Source organism: Bombyx mori, chromosome 11 (assembly GCF_030269925.1).
Source record: "Bombyx mori chromosome 11, ASM3026992v2".
Taxonomy (NCBI): domain Eukaryota; kingdom Metazoa; phylum Arthropoda; class Insecta; order Lepidoptera; family Bombycidae; genus Bombyx; species Bombyx mori.
Window position 1 is genome coordinate 1,557,443 of NC_085117.1, and position 18,729 is coordinate 1,576,171.

At 39.0% G+C, this 18,729-nt stretch overlaps 1 protein-coding gene and 1 long non-coding RNA gene across 10 annotated transcripts in view; one reads left to right on the forward strand and one right to left on the reverse strand.

The window, feature by feature from the left end:
• Positions 1-6,909, reverse strand: part of LOC101739668 (uncharacterized) — a 61,509-nt gene extending 54,600 nt beyond the window's left edge. For 5 of the 9 annotated variants that reach the window (XM_062670938.1, XM_062670941.1, XM_062670940.1 and 2 more), the window contains exons 1-3: positions 6,580-6,798; positions 1,000-1,107; positions 380-547 (exon numbers count right to left, since the gene is read on the reverse strand). In XM_062670938.1, coding sequence (XP_062526922.1) covers positions 380-547; positions 1,000-1,103 — 272 coding nt within the window. In that variant the 5' untranslated portion in view covers positions 1,104-1,107; positions 6,580-6,798. Of the gene's footprint in view, positions 1-379; positions 548-999; positions 1,108-3,331; positions 6,198-6,217 lie in introns of those variants that run through there. The other 4 variants (XM_062670939.1, XM_012692933.4, XM_012692941.4 and 1 more) reach the window with 4 other exon arrangements.
• Positions 6,910-7,715: 806 nt separating this feature from the next.
• LOC101735494 (segmentation protein cap'n'collar) lies at positions 7,716-18,547 on the forward strand. Its single transcript, XR_005245208.2, has 5 exons — positions 7,716-8,208; positions 9,453-9,589; positions 12,666-12,839; positions 13,776-14,127; positions 14,938-18,547. It is a non-coding gene; the product is annotated as a segmentation protein cap'n'collar (long non-coding RNA).
• Positions 18,548-18,729: the final 182 nt, after the last annotated feature.

The window sequence follows — 18,729 nt, forward strand, 5'->3', positions numbered from 1 at the left end:
AAAAGCGTTTCAAGTGGCGCCATCTAGTTGTGGAACTAGAAAGGGTTGGCCGTTTCGGTGCTAAACAGCGCCATCTCTGGGTAAATAGCCTTTCAAGTGGCGCCATCTCTCTGTAGAACCAGAGAGATTTTTTCAACTGGCCCCATCTAGTTGTGGAACTAGAATGGCCGTTTTGTAAAGATCGCGTTAATTAGTTTTATAGGGATGTTTTACTCGTCGGGCAATTTTTGAGCGCTATGAGAATTCGATGTTGCTTGAGGAGAATGCCCAGCAGTGGGCAACGGCTCGGCTGTACCCCGAACATAGCACTAGACGCCAATGACTATCCAATATAAATGAGCAGTACGCACGTCTGCCTGCAAAGATATAATAAACTCACCTAGCAGTCTCGAATTGCACTATGGCGAATCTCTTGTTAGGATTTTTGCTCAAGCGGGCGCTTAAAACTTTTCCGTGCTTCGAGAAGGCGGCGCGAATGCCGTCCTCGCTCAGACCTCTCGGTATGTTGATTATGTACAGCTTCGTGTGGTCAAGCTGCACTTGTTCCCTTTTGAGAAAGAAAAAAAGTAATTATTATTATTATTATTATTCTTTAATTTATGCGGCGTGCGTTCGCGCTAGTTACCCCTGAGTGTACACGAGTTAAGAACGTATTATATTTAATTAGAAAAAAAAAATCCCGCTACCCGCCGGCGGGATTCGAACACGGACACCTTCGCGTCGCTCGATACGAGCACACCGGCCGCTTTATACATCGGTGTGCGTAGTGCGAGTTTTTTAACGTTCTCGATAGCGTAAAAGTTAACACAATTCTGTATGGAGTTGGAACGTTTGCCACGTTCGCCGCTAGGGGCGCTGTTCCGACTGCATACAAATTTGAGTTAACTTTTACGCTATCGAGAGCGTTAAAAAACTCGCATTAAGCACACAGGCCGCGACGACTTAACACTGTAAAAGCGAAGCATATAAGCAAAAGCCGTACAATAAATTTATACGTACCCGGCATTATCATCGGCGTATTGCACGTCATACGTGTGTTCGTTAAAATCGTCCCTCATCGGGTCCCACTCCCGGCGCCTCTGAGGCCTACTGTGATTCGACATTATCCTAAAAAACAAAAAATACCACCATTTCAAATGGTATTACATAGAAGGGTCAAACGGGTTCACTACCAACCCGATGCAGTGGAAGCGTCAGCTTTTTAATAAAAAAAAGAATCGTCAAAATTGATTCACCCAGTCAAAAGTTATGAGGAAACAAACAAAAAAAAAACATACAGTCGAAATGAGAACCTTTTTTGAAGTCTGTTAAAAAAAAATATTTTTTTATTGTACTTGTAGGCAGACGAGCATACGGCCCACCTGATGGTGAGTGGTTACCGTCGCCCATGGACTTCAGCAATGCCAGGGGCAGAGCCAAGCCGCTGCCTAAAGTTGCGAACGAAGACTTTACTGATTTATGGTTGTATCCGATCTTGTTTCGTATGTGTTTTTGGTTCCTTTAACACGAACTATCATAGCTTGGAGCAGTTTGTGACATTAATGTAGAATATACAGATACGGCTTTTTTTTTAAAAGTCATATCTACCTTTGAACACAATAGCTGTAGAACTACAGAACCAAAAAAGCCCGTATCCCGATTGTTATATACTTTTTTTTAAATTTAAATCAAAGCGAGCAATGTATTTCGATAATCAACTTGCTTTGTCATATGTTCGATCTCTTTCGTGAACCCCACCACCGCGTCACTAGTCGAGGCACAAGTTCAAAGACAGTCAAGTCCTGCTACCACTTACCTCTTTGACCACATATCTAAAGTCCTCGCGATCAACTTCAACGACGAACTAACAGCAATGTAATACAAATACAAACATCAGACTAATACATTCAATTTTAAATTTGCGTAATCACTTGAGCAAAAGCAGCACTATGTCCTGGCTTCAGAAACCAATGAACAGTCGTAGCCGCTATTGAGGACCGAGAGAGAATCTCTACAGCGCAGTTGTCTAGTTCAATGAACCGACTAGCGACAGTGGCGCATCCGGATCGATCGTCAGGACCTACTTACTGCGCATGCGTGGCGTGATCGATTCGCTCTTTAACCCCAGACGGGCGTTAACGAGACGAGGGATGGAGGCGGGAGGGGTCCAGCCTCTAAATGAAATAATTAAAAGGCATTTACTCCTTTTGCTTGACTAAGACTTAGGGGCGATCCGCAGATCGTATGCTTAGGATTTGGTCGTCTCTGATTCTACTTGGCCAAAAATAGCATGTTTTCAATATGTAATTTTATATAATGGAAATAATATGGAATGTTGATAAATAGGCAAACATGGATCCCGAATATGGAAGTCATGCGCTATCTTGAAATTATACATATATATTTTCTTCTATTCATAAAATGGACGAAGGAAATGATGAAAACCACCGAAAGTAATATAGGGTACGCAGGCTTCTCGCCGGATCTTCTCAGCGGGTCGCGATTGCGATCCGATACTAGATTCGGCGAAGCACTGCTTTTTCTGGGGCTAGTGTTAGAAATTCTCATAAGTCGAGCCCATGAGCTCACCTACCCGTCTGGGCGTAGCTGGAATGACCCCTTAGGATAGCAACGAATAGGTATTTGAAAAAAAAAGGTAGGTATTATGAGGAACCGAGTTTTGCACACCAGAAATCGAACCGAGGCACGGTAATGGCAGGGCGGCAATCGATGCGCACGCGCGACATGCGCCGCTGACTCGATATAATGGCGAACGATACGATCTCAACGAAATCGATTTTTAATAGCCTACTTGTATTGCGTATTGGTAATCTGTGGGGCACAAAAGCACTGGAGTGGAGACCTCGTACTGGACGTCGTAACGTGGGCAGACAGCCAACGAGGTGGACCACTGACCTGGTCAAAGTGGCTGGTAGGGACTGAATGAGAAACTCGAGAGACCTACACTCAGCATTGGGTGGACACGCCTTGAAAGAGAGACTGCGTATTGGAAGGCCTGTTGGTACCACCACCCCATCTACATCTTCCATTTTCTTTTTTGTTATTGCCCTCGTAGGCAGACGAGCATACGGACCATCTCATGGCGAGTGGTTATCGTCGCCCGTGGACTTTAGCAATGCCAGGGGCAGAGCCAAGCCGCTGCCTATCGTAAAATTTCTATTGATATACATCCCAATTGATGTATATCGTGGATATGCTGTGGAGCTTGTCTACTCATCTAGGGCTAGAAACTGATGATACATACTTATCTGTAAAACTGAAAGAACCACACACATAGTTGTTTCAAAAGTTGACAGAATGCGTATTATCAGAAAAAAACATTTTTTTTTACCTGATTTAATGTGCAGAAATGACAAGACACACGAACGTTCAGAGCATGGTTTCTTAGCTTCCACTTCTTGCAGAGCACTTGGATAGTTCGATACCAAGCGACAAAATGACCGAAAGATTGAACTAGGGAGCGAATGAGAGACTAGGGAAATGAAATATTGATTGAATGACTTGAGTAAGGAATGAACGATTGAGTGAATGACGTGAGTAAAAATATAAAGATTGAGCGAATATTGTGAATAATGAATAGATTATTGAGTGAATGGTGAGAATAAGGAATGAACGATTGAGTGTATTATATGAATGAGGAATGAGCTATAGAATGACTGTAGTGAATAAGTAGTGAATGATTGAACGAATTACTTGAATAAGGAATGAACGATTGAGTCAGTAATGTGTATAAGGAATGAACGATTGAGTCAATAATGTGTATAAGGAATGACCGATTGAGTCAATAATGTGTATAAGGAATGAACGACGAAGTGAATGATCTGAACAGGGAATGAACGATGGAGTGAATGACGTGAATAAGGAATGAGCGATTGAGTGAATGATCTAAACGAGGAATGAACGATTGCGTCAATGATGTGAAAAAGGAGTAAACGACTGAGTGAATGAAGTAAATACGGATAGAACGATTGAGCGAATGATGTATACAAGGAATAAAGAACCGAGTGAAAGAAGTGCATAAAGAATAAACGACAAAGTGAATGATATGAATAGGGAATGACCTATTGAGTGAGTGATATGGATAAGGAATGAACATTCAAGTGTATGATAGGAATAATAAATGAAGGATTGAGTGAATGGTTGAAATAATATATGAACGATTGATGAATGGTGTTAATAAAAAATCAATGTTTGAGAGAATGGAAAAATAATTAATTGATTTAACATCTGCATCCAATTATTTTCTAGAAAACTAAGAACTCCCTTTGATTCTACACTTGCCTGTTGCTTTTTCTAAACTACCACTTGAGCTGTTATGGGACTGTTACAAGTAATTTACAATTACACCTAGTAGCTACAATTACTACTTATATTTAACATCACAAACTATTTAAAAAATAGGCTCTTATATTTGGAATTTAATTAATTAATGTTGAAATTAAATTTAAATTAATTTAAAATGCATGTAGAACCATGCTTGATAAGAGGAAATATTGTGCCGACACCGGGTGACTTAGAATGAAGTAAATAAAATTAAAACAAAGAAAATTATAATTTTCTGCCCTAAAATATATATTTTTTTATTGCCCTTATAGGCAGACAAGCATACGGCCCACCTGATGGTGAGTGGTTACTGTCGCCCATGGACTTCAGCAATGCCAGGGACAGAGCCAAACCACTGCCTACTGCTATCAAATCAATATCAAATACTTTCTCGTGAATGTAATCAAAAAATTCATGAAGTGCAAGTTTTTTTTATTGCTTATATGGATGGACGAGTTTGTAGCCCACCTTGAGATATCAGTTCTAAGGTCTAATTATAACGGCTGTCCCGCCCTTCAAACCGAAACGCATTACTGCTTCACGGCAGAAATAGGCAGGGTGGTGATACCTAACAGTGCGGACTCACAAGAGGTCCTACCACCAGTAATTACGCAAATTATAATTTTGCGGGTTCCATTTTTATTACACAATGTTATTCCTTCACCGTGGAAGCCAATGGTGAACATTTGTTGAGTACGTATTTCATTAGAAAAATTGATACCCGCCTGCGAGATTCAAACACTGTTGCATCGCTCAACACAAATGTACCGGACATCTTTATCCTTTAGGCCACGACGACTTCACAAGTAAGCAACACTAAATACATTTCGTGAGCTATTATAACAACCAAAAGAATTGGAACAAACTAAGTATGTGACAAAGATTTCTGTTTTTTTCGATGACGACTGACCCAAGCATTCTTAGAAGATTACTTTAGAGGGCAAAGAAGCTTACTTCTGATTTGAAGTGATTTATAAGCTATATTTGAATCTAATATATTAACTGCTACTAATACTAAGAAACCATGTTAGTAAATTATTTTATTTTGGGGTTGTAGCTACAAGAATATAAGTACTAGTGTTTTTTTTTTGCTTACAGTAACTGTAGCACTACTCTACAGAGAATTTATGATGGCTCGGTGAAAATAAGCAGTGTTATAACTGAGCAAACCCCAAAAAATATATCTTATTAACAATAAGTATTCATTTAAGAGAAAAGTTTTATTCCAAGCAAAAGGTCTTACAAATCAATACTGTGCAAATCGAAATCTCAGTTGCTGCAAGACCGAAGCTGAAAGTATTCCGATTTTTTACTATTAAATGTCTTGTATAAATAAACATTGTATTACCAGGGACGTCTTAAATTAGGCTGGGGCCTTTGGGCACACAAGAATTTGAGGCCCTTTTGGAAAGTAAAAAAAAGCGAATTATAATAGCATTTTTTTACTGAGTATGACCATTTATTAAAGGTAATCAAATACAGTATGATATAATATGTCATTAATGATATTAGAATGCTGCTGGTTTTTTGGTTACTTAGTAGATGGTGTACTTAGTAAATAAGGTAGGATGCATTCGGAAATATTATTAATTAGTACAGTAGGAATAGGCGCAGTCATCGATATAATGGCGTAGTATATGCCTTATAAATAGGTACCTTCTGATAATATTACTGATTTGTGAAAAAAGTGTAATGTGTCCGACAAAAATGTTTTCAGAATAAATGTGTGAGAGAAATTGTCGGTCCTTAGGGGCCCCCTGAGAATGGGGACCCTGGGCACGAGCCCCGTGTGCCCTTATGGTAAAGACGGTATTGTGTATTACTACTTTTTCTGCTTCTAGAAGTGTATCATGAAATACAAACAACATTATAATGAATACTAGTTACGACTTACTGTTTCGATGCGGAGTATTCTTTACGTAAACGCCGAATAGCCGGACGAGGTTTTTTTAAGAAATAATTGCTTGAACGCGTATTTTTGAAACAGGCAAAGCAGAGAGAGAGAGATGTGTAGTAGGTAATGATTTACTGCAGGATGAAACACTGCAGTGCTTTAAGATATGGCCCGGACGAGGTCCTTGCAGTCAGCAACGAAAATCGTTAATCGACACATGCGCTTTACAGAGGATGCGCGTTAAACCGCTCCATTGGCCTCCGTCAGAAACATCTAAACTATATAATGAAAACTAACTAAAACTATATAATTTTAGATATTATTCACCGCTTCAACTTTATCTAAAAGTTTATGAGACTTACCGTACGTAAAAGAACAAGAAACGATTCTGTTAACCGGTTACAATGGTTTGTTGACAAGGAATTGTCAAAAATTCAAATCTTTGAAGCTTCCAAGGTAAAATACCGTAAAATGGGGCGATTAGGGACAAATTCCAACTTTATGAGCAATTTTAAGGTAGTTGTTGATGTATATAATGCTATATCAGGATCAAAATGATTGACCCTTGGGGGCATCTTTGTTGTCTAATTTAAAATTATGCAAGTAGCATTCCAGTTTAAGCAAAAAATGCAAAAATAGGTGTAATCCCTATTTACCCGAAAATTGCGGTTAATTGGGACGATATGAGAAATTTGCTAAGGTTGGCACTACTTTTATTTTTATATATAGTTTTAATTTATTTATTTATTTAGTTGCACCAACAAAGTGATCATCAATAAAAAAAATTGAAAAACTGACAAAAGTACATAGCAGACATCACCTCAATTATAGGTGCAATCGACAGTGCTGAGATATTTCTATCTGGCTTAAGAGATTAGGTGTGTCGGTTATTCCATGGATTAATCAGATGAATACCCAATGAATGCCCAAAAGCTTCATGCGTTTAATTAATGTCAGAGCAATTAATTTCTTTTTTTTTCTTTCAACAATTAAGGGATTAGAAGAATCCTGCATTAATATATATTTAAATTCTTTATGACTATGAATATGACTATAATTTATGAATATTATATTATTATAAAATTGACATGTTAGTAATCTTCAATAAATACTATATTTATTTTATATTTGCACACTTTGTAATCAAGTAAGAACATGCTGCGACAACTATGTACGTCAAACAGGGTCCAATTCATAAACAGCAGCTGTGCCGCTTATTGGTATGATAAATTTCTGATAATTAACATGAAAGTGGTTGTGGTAGTTTCTATTAAGTCTGCAACTCACAAAGTTAATCAATAGTAAGTAATTACACTGACTATTGCACTATAGCTAATGTGTTTGGGGGCTTAAGACACTATAACGCAATAAAACGCTTCAAATAAAACTGCTCAAACCTGACGACGTTGCTAAGACGAACCCTAGCAAGAGCCGTGCTTCGCAGAATCTACCACCGGATCGTAAACGCGACCCACTGAGAAGATCCGGTGAGAAACTTAGTGGGCTGTGTCTGAGGGTTAATTTACTCGTCGAGCCCTTCGTCGCAAGCGACGGGTTCGATGAGAACGATGACCGGTGCTTGAGGTACCTAAAGCACCGTTAGTGGATCGGGAGGATCCGAAATGACGTGTTTGTGGCGACGTCGACTGCTTTCCATTCTTTCCGTAGGATCGGGAATGTAGTTAGCGGCGGCCACGATGAGAGGGTTCCGTGTCGTGCCGCTTTATCGAAGTAGCAATAACTATGTTGTCACCTGAAGTATTAGATATCAGTTTAATGCATTTATCGATATACCTAGGTACCTACTCAACGCATCACTGATTAGAAATGACATCAGCTGTCAAAAACATAACCTAAAGTCCTTTAAATAAATTACTAACAAGCGATAAAACTGGATTAAACTCGTTAATAAACAACAAATTAAATATGAAGAATGGACGATAACTCGAAACACGCATCCTCATATCAATTAGACCAGGAAATACTCGACGGTGAGTACACAAATAAAACATCCAAAACCGTAATAAAACATCATTTGGAATTCAACAGGTACAAAATATTGTTATGACGCATTTTCATTTAATTTAATACGTGCACCGAGGAACGTATTAAAGACATATTTTAATATAAAAAACATGAATACTAATTCCACGCTCACGAGAGCCTACCCAAATTAATATTTACAAAACTTTTAAATACATTTGCTCAGAAAAGTTTTCTCAATGAGTAACTAAGTTTTCTTCGGAGTTTGAGAGCAAAGCACACACAATTAAGACAACCTGGAAGAATGAGTGTATGACAGCAAACATGAGACGAGCAATTCTATTCTATACTCTACATCATCTTTTCATAATTGTCTACAGGAAAATTTGGCATAGATTATTTCCCAACTAAATAAAATCATATCAAATATAGTAAGTTTTACTTACACATTATCTCTCTAATTAACAATAGTTTTTACAACTTTGTTACTCAAGTGAAATTCTATAACTGTAATTTATTCTTATATTTAATATTAAGGAGCAGTCAAGTATTGCACTGTTGTTTGTGCCTATAAATAGGCAAAATTTATCACAAATTTCTCATAGAATTATCGATGTTCTAAATTGGTGATTACTTTCTTGGTGATGATCAATGAATTAATTAAATAAATAGGTTTGCCCTAATTTTTTTTTTTTTTTTTTTTTTTTATTGCTTAGATGTGTGGACGAGCTCACAGCCCACCTGGTGTTAAATGGTTACTGGAGCCCATAGACATCTACAACGTAAATGCGCCACCCACCTTGAGATATAAGTTGTAAGGTCTCAGTATAGTTACAACGGCTGCCCTACCCTTCAAACCGAAACGCATTACTGCTTCACGGCAGAAATAGACAGGGCGGTGGTACCTACCCGCGCGGACTCACAACAGGTCCTACCACCAGTAATTACGCAAATTATAATTTTGCGGGTAACATCAAAGCAATACCAACTAGATTGGTGGTAGATGAATACAGATATGACCCTGTTCGTCATTTCAACTGTGAAACAGTTTTCAGGGGAGTCTGATGTTGTATTATAAAATAGAGACTTCACCTACATTTCTCAATGTGATGGTTCAAATTTATAATTAATGCTAAATGTAGTAATGTGAGTGTTACACTTACTTAGAATGATATGCACCGAATTTCTGGTGCCATACAATTGTACGACAACAATATTGGTCATTCTCTACGCCTAACATGGTTGCTTTCAGCTAGAGGCATAGAAATGACAGTGGAAGAGGTGGTTGAATTACCGACTTGCAAGTATGCAGATCGCGTTCATTCACTGAAATTAAGTGAAGACGATTTAGCATTCCTTAAAGGATTAAGAAGAAGGATCAAGAATAGAGTGAGTATCAGTCATGAATTCAACCTTTTGCATTTTTTTGGTTTGGGAGGAACTGGTCAGTTACTCATGCTGAGGATTGGTAGATCTAGTATACTGAAATAAAACCTCCTGCTACGTAGCAAACCTTATATCAGACAGTAATCAAACAAGGCTGACGTTGACAGACTGTCAGACTTAACATGCTAAATGTAAGATAAATAAGTAAAGTAGAGAGATAGAGTAATAACTAGAAATGTAAGGAGTGCTAAATGTATGCTCTCAAAATGTGTCCTAGGGATACTCGGAGATGAGGTCAAAGTATTAATAGTGTCATATGATTATGTCTCCTCCAATCCTACTGCGTCTAGATTATGGGTTCTGGAAACCATTCAAGACAAGAACAGCTAAATTCAATAACCGAAATTCATATACCTTTCAAACAAAGATACCCCATGGTACAGTAGTGTAAATACAATGTACAGTAGTGTAAATATAATGTACAGTAGTGTAAATACAATGTACAGTAGTGTAGTGTACACTAGATTAATGCGGTGTTCAATTTCTTGACATAAAGTCCCAGATCGTTTTAGTTTTTTTTTTTGCTAAAGCATATGGCCAAATCTCATAGACAGTCAGGAGCGTATATGCTGCCACCACTTTGAGACACGACTTTGTAAGTCTTAGTTTTCAATCAAACGTCTGCCCCGTCTTTCAAACCGATACACCTTACTGCTTCACGGCAGAAATAGGCGGGGCAGTGGTACCTACCCGTGCGAGCTCACAAGACGTCCTACCACCAGTAAATTAGTCGTAATGCATTAATAAATCAACTCTTCTTGTTCTTCTTCATCGTTTCCTCACCGCTGAGGATCGTGACCACACGTGACTTTCCTCCATAGTGTTCGGTCATAGGTAGCATGAACCGCATGGTATAGACTACCCCCAACCGCTTTCCTAACCAGATCTGACAATCTGCGTGGTAATTCTGACCCAAAATTATGTACTTCTCTAATTCATGTCTGGGAGACCACAATCAACTCTTAGAGAAGCCCTGGTCATCGTTCTCGTCGAACCCGTCGCTTGCGACGAAGGACTCGGCGAGTAAATTAACCCACAGACACAGCCCACTGAGTTCCTCGCTGGATCTTCTGACAATCCGGTGGTAAATTCTGCGAATCACTGCTCTTGTTAGATCTAATGTTAGCAACGTCGTCAGGTTTAAGCCCCGTGAGCTCGCTTCGTTCTGTAAATCTAGTATAGGGTTACTAGTCGAGGCTACTAAAATAGGTAGGAAGAAAAAAAGGGAAACATGTGGCTTAACCGGGCCGATTCATCAAACGCGCCTTTTTTTCTCTGCTTTCCTCTGCTTTCAAAGGCAATAAAAAAATTGTGACCATCATTAGAATAATGTCAATGCAGACAATGTTTTGAAGTCGTCGTGGCCTAAAGGATAAGACGTCCGGTGGATTCGTGTTGAGCGATATACCGATGTTCGAATCTCAGACCAATTTTTCTAATGAAATACACGTACTCAACAAATATTCACGATTGGCTTCCACGGTGAAGGAATAACATCGTGTAATAAAAATCAAACCCGCAACATTATAATTTGCGTAATTACTGGTGGTAGGACCTCTTGTGAGTCCGCGCGGGTAGGTACCACTATCCTGCCTATTTCTGCCGTGAAGCAGTAATGCGTTTCGGTTTGAAGGGTGGGGCAGCCGTTGTAACTATACTTGAGACCTTGGAACTTATATCCCAAGATGGGTGGCGCATTTACGTTGTAGACGTCTATGGGCTCCAGTAACCGCTTAACACCAGATGGGCTGTGAGCTCGTCCACCCATCTAAGCAATAAAAAAGTCATCGACAGTGAGAGCTGTAGTCCTGAACAGTCATTCTTGCTCGGTGGCGGTTTTGTGAAATATCTCATGGCTCAATCGGTGAGTACTGTGGGAATCGAGCTAAGAGTGTCATATGACAGCGAACCGCAAACTTTGATATTGAATTACGAACATATTATTAAATACCGCATGTAGGTTTGATTATAAATTATTAGGCCCTTTGAGCGCGAGCCGTCGATAGATCGACTCTATTAATTCGTGTAAAGTGCAGAGCGTCGGAATATCGACTGTTGCGCAGTTTGATTATAGGTATTAAGTATCAATCTGTTAGGACGTATCTTAGTGCGCGCATGTGTAACGTTTTGTAATAATTAAATAACATTTATAAATAACCATTTATTTTGCTAGGAATTTATAATGTTTTTCTTTTAAGTTAAAGAATTTTATAAAGTTTTTTTTTTATGTAATAAAAGCTAAGCACTAACAGAGTTAAAAACATTTTTACGATTTAATCTAGCGTTTTTTTTCTTTTCTTTGGTGTTATTATATTTATCTCGAATTTTCAAAAAATATATTATTCGCAAAAATATAATTTGCGTAATTACTGATGGTAGGACGTCTTGTAGGTCGGCACGGGTAGGTACCATCGCCCTGTCTATTTCTGCCGTAAAGCAGTAATGCGTTTCGGTTTGAAGGGTGGGGCAGCCGTTGTAACTATACTGAGACCTTAAAACTCACATCTCAAGGTAGATGGTAACCATATAACACCAAGTGGGCCGTGTGACGTTCACCAATCTAAGCTACAAAAAAAAATACAATTTAACAATCTAAGTTGTGAGTTCCACAGGCTCAGTGAGCTTAGTGCGAGTTTTTAACGTTCTCGATAGCGTAAAAGTTAACTCAAATTTGTATGGAGTTGGAACAGCGCCCGTAGGTAGATCGGGAGGTCGTTCACACCCGTTTTTTTTTATTTTTTTTTTATTGCTTAGATGGATGGACGAGCTCGCAGCCCACCTGTTGTTAAGCGGTTACTGGAGCCCATAGACATCTACAACGTAAATGCGCCACCCACCTTGAGATATAAGTTCTAAGGTCTTAGTATAGTTACAACGGCTGCCCCACCCTTCAAACCGAAACGCATTACTGCTTTACGGCACAAACAGGCAGGGCGGTAGTACCTACCCGTGCGGACTCACAAGAGGTCCTACCACCGGTAAGTGTATAAGTAAGTCTATGAATTAAAACGAATTGCAGTTAGCATCACAGAACAGCAGACGCCGAAGCGTTGAAAATTTAAGGCGTTTGACGCGCGAGCTCAGGGCGGTGCGCGCTTGTAGACGAGACGCTTTATCCGAAAGGCGGAGTCTGGTCGCGCAGCGGGACTCGATCAGGGAGCAGTGCGTGGCTCTCCGGGCGTACTTAGTGCAGGTACGTTAAGAAGTTCTAGGATTTTAACGACGGAGGGAAGATCTTCCATTGAGCGGGGTTTTAATGGTGGTAGGACCTCTTGAGAATCCGCGCGGGTAGGTACCACCACCCTGCCAGTAATGCGTTTCGGTTTGAACGGTGGGGTAGCCGTTGTAACTATACCTGAGACCTTAGAACGCATTTACGTTGTAGATGTCCATGGATTCCAGTAACCACTTAACACCAGGTGCGCTGTGAGCTCGTCCACCCACCGGCAGTCCAGAATTTTGTTGTTCGGAACTTGTATACATGCGAGCTTTTCTTGAAAATGTCGTGAGATTCAGGCATCTGTCAAATATCTTGTGTTCTCTGATGGCTACCGTCACAGTCCTTGGGGAGGCTTTAAATGAATCTCATTGAGGCCATGCATGTAAGGTGTGGAAGTAAGAAGCGTTAGGAGCACACTGGATAACTAACATTGGAGTGTGACAAAGAGCTCGAAACGCAACTTAACTCATAGATACCATCCACTGAGCTCCTTGTCGGATCTTATCAGTGAGTCGAGATTCCGATCCGGTGGTAGATTGAGCGAATCACTGCTCTTGCAAGGGCCAGTATTAGCGATTCGTCTCAGGCTGACCTAGAAGGTGAAGCTAAAAGAGACCCTTGGGGCCACTGGTAATTGGGTAGCCAAAAAAAGTAACTGATAAAATGCAACGATCAACTAAATACTACTTACGGGTAGGTACCACCGCCCTGCCTATTTCTGCCGTGAAGCAGTAATGCGTTTCGGTTTGAAGGGTGGAGCAGCCGTTGTAACTGTACTGAGACCTTAGAATTTATATCTCAAGGTGGGTGGCGCATTTACGTTGTAGATGTGTATGGGCTCCAGTAACCACTTTTTTAATGTTTTCACCGATTTCGCGTAATAAATGATTGTTCATATGTCCTTCGCAGGCATTAAGCGAACGTTCGGACAGCTCCGCGATTCCGTCGATACAAAATCCGGCCCAGAATCCGCACGAATCTCCCGCGAAATCTCGTTCCTCGTCTCCGCGCACCGAATATTCTAGCGACCGCAGCAACCTCGCGAAGGACGACGTTTTCGAGCTGCGACTGGACCGGCTGGTGGACCGCAGCGTCGATCGCCTGTTCAGGTGCGATGACGTCAAAAAGATCTGCGCCCAGACGTTCTACATTAACGAAAGCAAATACGAGGGCGTGCTCAATTTGTCGGTGAAAGACGGCCGCCGGGGCCACGGTCGGAAGCAGACTGCGCCCAGACGGATCGTGTACTGCGATAGTGAGGGTAGGTTCACTTTTTTCTATACTTCTATACTAATATTATAAAGAGGAAAGATTTGTTTGTTTGTTTGTATTGAATAGGCTCCGAAACTATTGAACCGATTTGAAAAATTCTTTCACTGTTTGGAAGCTACACTATTCCCGAGCGACATGGGCTATTATCTTTTTTTTTTAAATTACCTAAAATATTCTTTACATCGCGTGCCCTGCGAAAACTATTGATGATAGAATAAAATAATGTACTACGACTTTGTAGAACACATTACTATTTACAAAAAGTGTCGCGACAGCATACGTCTAACTATTATAGTTCTGCCGCAAAAAGTGTTATTTTATTTAAAAATATAAAACAACGTCAAATGTCGTTGAAATTGTTTGTTAAAGACCCGAGCGGAGCCGGAGCGGGCAGCTAGTTTTTTTAAAAGATAAAAGGGGTTAAAGGCTATATTTGGTTTGAGCAATATTTCGGTTAACACGCGACATTTATCTTTGTAATTAAAGGTCCGTTTTATTCGATTCAGCATCAACAGTTCGATGTTTTTAATTGAACATCAATTATATTTACCAAAATAAAACAGCTGAAGAAGTGTTTTTATTTTTGTTATGATATTATTTCCAAATTTTAATCTTTAAATGGCTCTGTTGTAAAGTTGCAAAGATGTGGCTTAAATCAAATAATCTTTTAGCCCCTCGATATCAATCTGTTGCTTCGTTCTGACGCGATAGAAGGACAAACAGACACACTTTCACATTTATAATTAATAATATAGGATGTACACGATTAATAATTTTATTTATGATCTTCCATTTCCAGATAACGTTTTGGATTTGAAAATCAAAACGGAGAAGCCCTGAGGAAAAGTCTTATGTGATTACCTACACGATTTCGAACGATAATCACAATTTAGTATTTAAATACGTGGTATGAGATCAAAGTTTATACGCGTCTCTCTGCCTAGGGAACAAACAGTGTTTTTAGGGTTCTAATGTACGACCAATCTGAGTGAAGGTGATTCGAAATTGCCGCCAAACGCAAAGCGTATTTGACGTCTGACGTTGACGTACGTGTCATATTTGACAGCTGTCAGTTTGATTAAAACGTGCAAAAGTTAGTTTAAGGCACAGGTGTAAATAGTCGTTTATTCATTAATAAAGCTCAACTCGAATGCTTTCTGTCGTTCTGGTAATAAGCGTCCGTCGCTTAAAAGAAGACGTCGAGTGTACTGAGCTTTTTATAGTTAAATAGGAGTGATGTGAACGATAAAAGCGGGTGTGATAAAAACGTTACTTGCATAAGTGCGCGCGATCTAAGTGCAACCGGTCGCCTATTTTTGCCGTGAAGCAGCCTCGCGTTGTACGCTGCGAATGAGACCGAGGCCTTTGTGACGTCACGCTTGTTACGTAATGTAATCCAGTAAATGGCTTCGGAAATAAAGCCGTCTTTTTGGTCCGGCGATTCAGCTAGTTTCTGGGTTATCGAAGTCTATAATTCCTCACTGATCGAGGTTTTTAAAAAAAAATCATTAACGCCCACATCTAAGTTTCCAGGGGAACGACTCTAATTAGTACTAACGTCTGCTGAGATAGTGTTGCCACATTAAATCCAACAATACTTTTGGTCTTCCACTTATACCATGTAGACATAAATCATCCTCTTCCACTTTTAATTGAACCGTCTAAATTCCTTACTTAAAACTTGAGCGAAATTTTATCAATAAAATATTCGTACTTAAATTATCGTCGGGTTAATCTGGATACGGTGTGCTTAGTGTGAGTTTTTTGCCGCTAGGGGCGCTGTTCCAACTCCATACAAATTTGAGTTAACTTTGACGCTATCGAAAACATGAAAATTACAGTGTGAATACCGCCTTGAGATATAAGGTCGTATTCTTAGAACGACTGTACCAACGCATAACCGCCTAACTCGCTTAGGTAGGATCAGTACCCGTCGCAATACCAGTCACTTAAGCCGGTTCTATGCCCCGTGTTCATAGATCCCTGTTTCAAAAGAAGAAAAAAACATTTGATAACTTTGACAGTAATTTTGGCGGTCAAATATTGAACAAAATGGCGTACGTTAAAGCCTTCTTAATAGTATGGAGGGTAGAAGTAAGGACCGTCTTGTATAGGTGACAAGTTGATAAACTGTCCGTCTGTAAACGGCGAGTTGTTATTGGAAGACTCACCGAAGTAGCGCTAGTGTAGGAAGTGGAAATGATGTGGATATAGCAGTTTTAAACAGAGCGAAGTTGAAAAATTTAATATTTTACGTGACTTTTGTAGTTCAAAAATATGCAGTATTTAAAATCTCAATTATTTTTATTACTATTAACGTAGGAAGTGTTTCTTTTCTTCTTAATTTAGTATCCTACTCTAATAGTTTATGGCGCGCTGCTTTTTAAAATCTTTCCCCTTGCTACGTGGCGCCACCTTAATTGGCTCCCTTCCAGCGGACACTTTTTAATACACAAAGATGTTGCTCCTTACTTCCTAGCCCATTGAGATTCTCGCCGGATCTTTTCAGTGAGTCGCGTTTCCGATCCGGTGGTAGATTCTGCAAAGCACGGCTCTTGCTAGGGCCAGTGTTAGCAACACTTCCGGTTTGAGCCACGTGAGCTCACCTACACGTCAAGGAGAAGCTGAAATAGCCTCTCAAGACTATCAGTATAGGTAGGAAAAAAAATGTACTTGTACCAAAGAGGGCTTGTACCCTCCAAACTAAATAGTTTACTGTAATTTTTCAAAAATGAATGGCGTCCTTATGAGATGTCATTTTTGACATTTTGCGGTTTTTTTTTCAATTACGAAAATGACTACTGAATATTAGGATCCGTTGTGCTATGCGATAAGTATTTAAGTAATATATGCTATTCAAGTTATACTTCTTTAGGCGCGTTATGAAAAATTGATGAGAGTGAAATTTTACGATGCGCGCGCACCGTGACACAAAATTAACAGAATGAAGTTGCCTTCTAAATCGCTCATTACAATACGACCGACGTAACTTGGCGAGTCTGAATATAGCCGCAGATGAACTTTCCGAACCGTACCGAGAATTACCGAATTTATACGATGTCAAGAAAAGGGATGTCCAATATGCGTGTTTGAGGATGTTGTTTAATCGATTTTTTTCAAATTGATTAAAATTTAAATTAAAAAAAAAGAAATAAATTTAATAAAAATAAAGTATAACTTCTTACGCGCCTACATAAGTACACGCACCCTTTTTTTTATTGATATCGATTGTAGTGGCCAGTTTAAAATTGCGTAAGTCTTCAACAGTCTGGATAGAGTTGTTAAAGAGAAATCTTGTTTAGTACATTGCCAAATTAAAATTATGTGCCAGTAGTAACGTTGACCGACATTATTAGGTCGATCCGAAAGGTGACATTTTTTAAAACATCGTTGTCACACTACATAATTATAAGAGGGTAGTAAAATAGTTCAAGAGTGGAGGGCGCAATAACAGAAGTTCGAAATCGGACTAAGATCGCGACATCAGTGTGCTTAGTGAGAGTTTTTTAACGTTCTCTATAGCGTAAAAGTTAACTCAAATTGAGATAATATGAGATAATAGTTCTAAGGTCTCAGTTTTTACAGTACAACGGCAGCCCCGCCCTATAAACCGAAACGCGTTATTGCTTCGCGGCAGAAATGGGCAGGTCGGTGATACCTACTGGAGCGGATTCACAAGTCGATCCCCCCACCAGTAAAAACCGTTTTTGCTTAGACGTTTATCATGTCTTCGCGTATTATGTTCATATCACGACAATCTTCCACTTTTTATATGCGGAATATATGATAATTGCTGTATCAACTAAAAACCGGAGTCATTAGAAAGATAATTCCGCACTTATTTCATATTTAGGAATTTTGCTAAAGTAACGCCATCTTTAATTCGCAGAGCGAGAGCGATTTTGCAATTCTACCCTCCTTAAGTCGACCAAAATTCAAACAAACCTCCAAACATTATGTATACTGACAGATTGAAGCCATATAAAAAAAAGTTGTATATATCGACGCTTGAAAGGCAAACGTGACTAAGCGACAATGCGTGAACTTTACAGTAGACTAATTTAAATTTGAAATACCTGAAAACAAATATATTTTAACGAATCTAGCTGTAGGATTGAAATGATTTTAATAGACCTAGAAATATATATTTTTTGCGCATCGAATATGGTTATTGCCTATCATTTATGTAAAAAGCAGTTATTGTCGCTTAGTCACGTTTGCCTTTCAAGCGTCGATATATAATTATGTATTTTTTTGTGTATATTTTTTAAGACCAAATAAATATTAATGCTTTAAGTAAATAACCAATTTACGTAGGTACGTGTTTTTATATTGTTGTATGTACGAGTATAAATATTTTATTAAAAACGGTTTTTTTTTTAAGAAAATTATTAAAGATTTAAAATATTTGTCTTTTTGTTTCATTTCATTATCGCCGACTCATTATTGTGTAATGAATACGTAATTCTGTACAGATTAAAATATACCAGACGATGACCGAGCTTTGCACGGTTTTTTTTTTTGATAAATTGTGTTTTTTAGGAATAATATTTAAATACGAATTACATATTGATAAAATGATAGGGAAAAT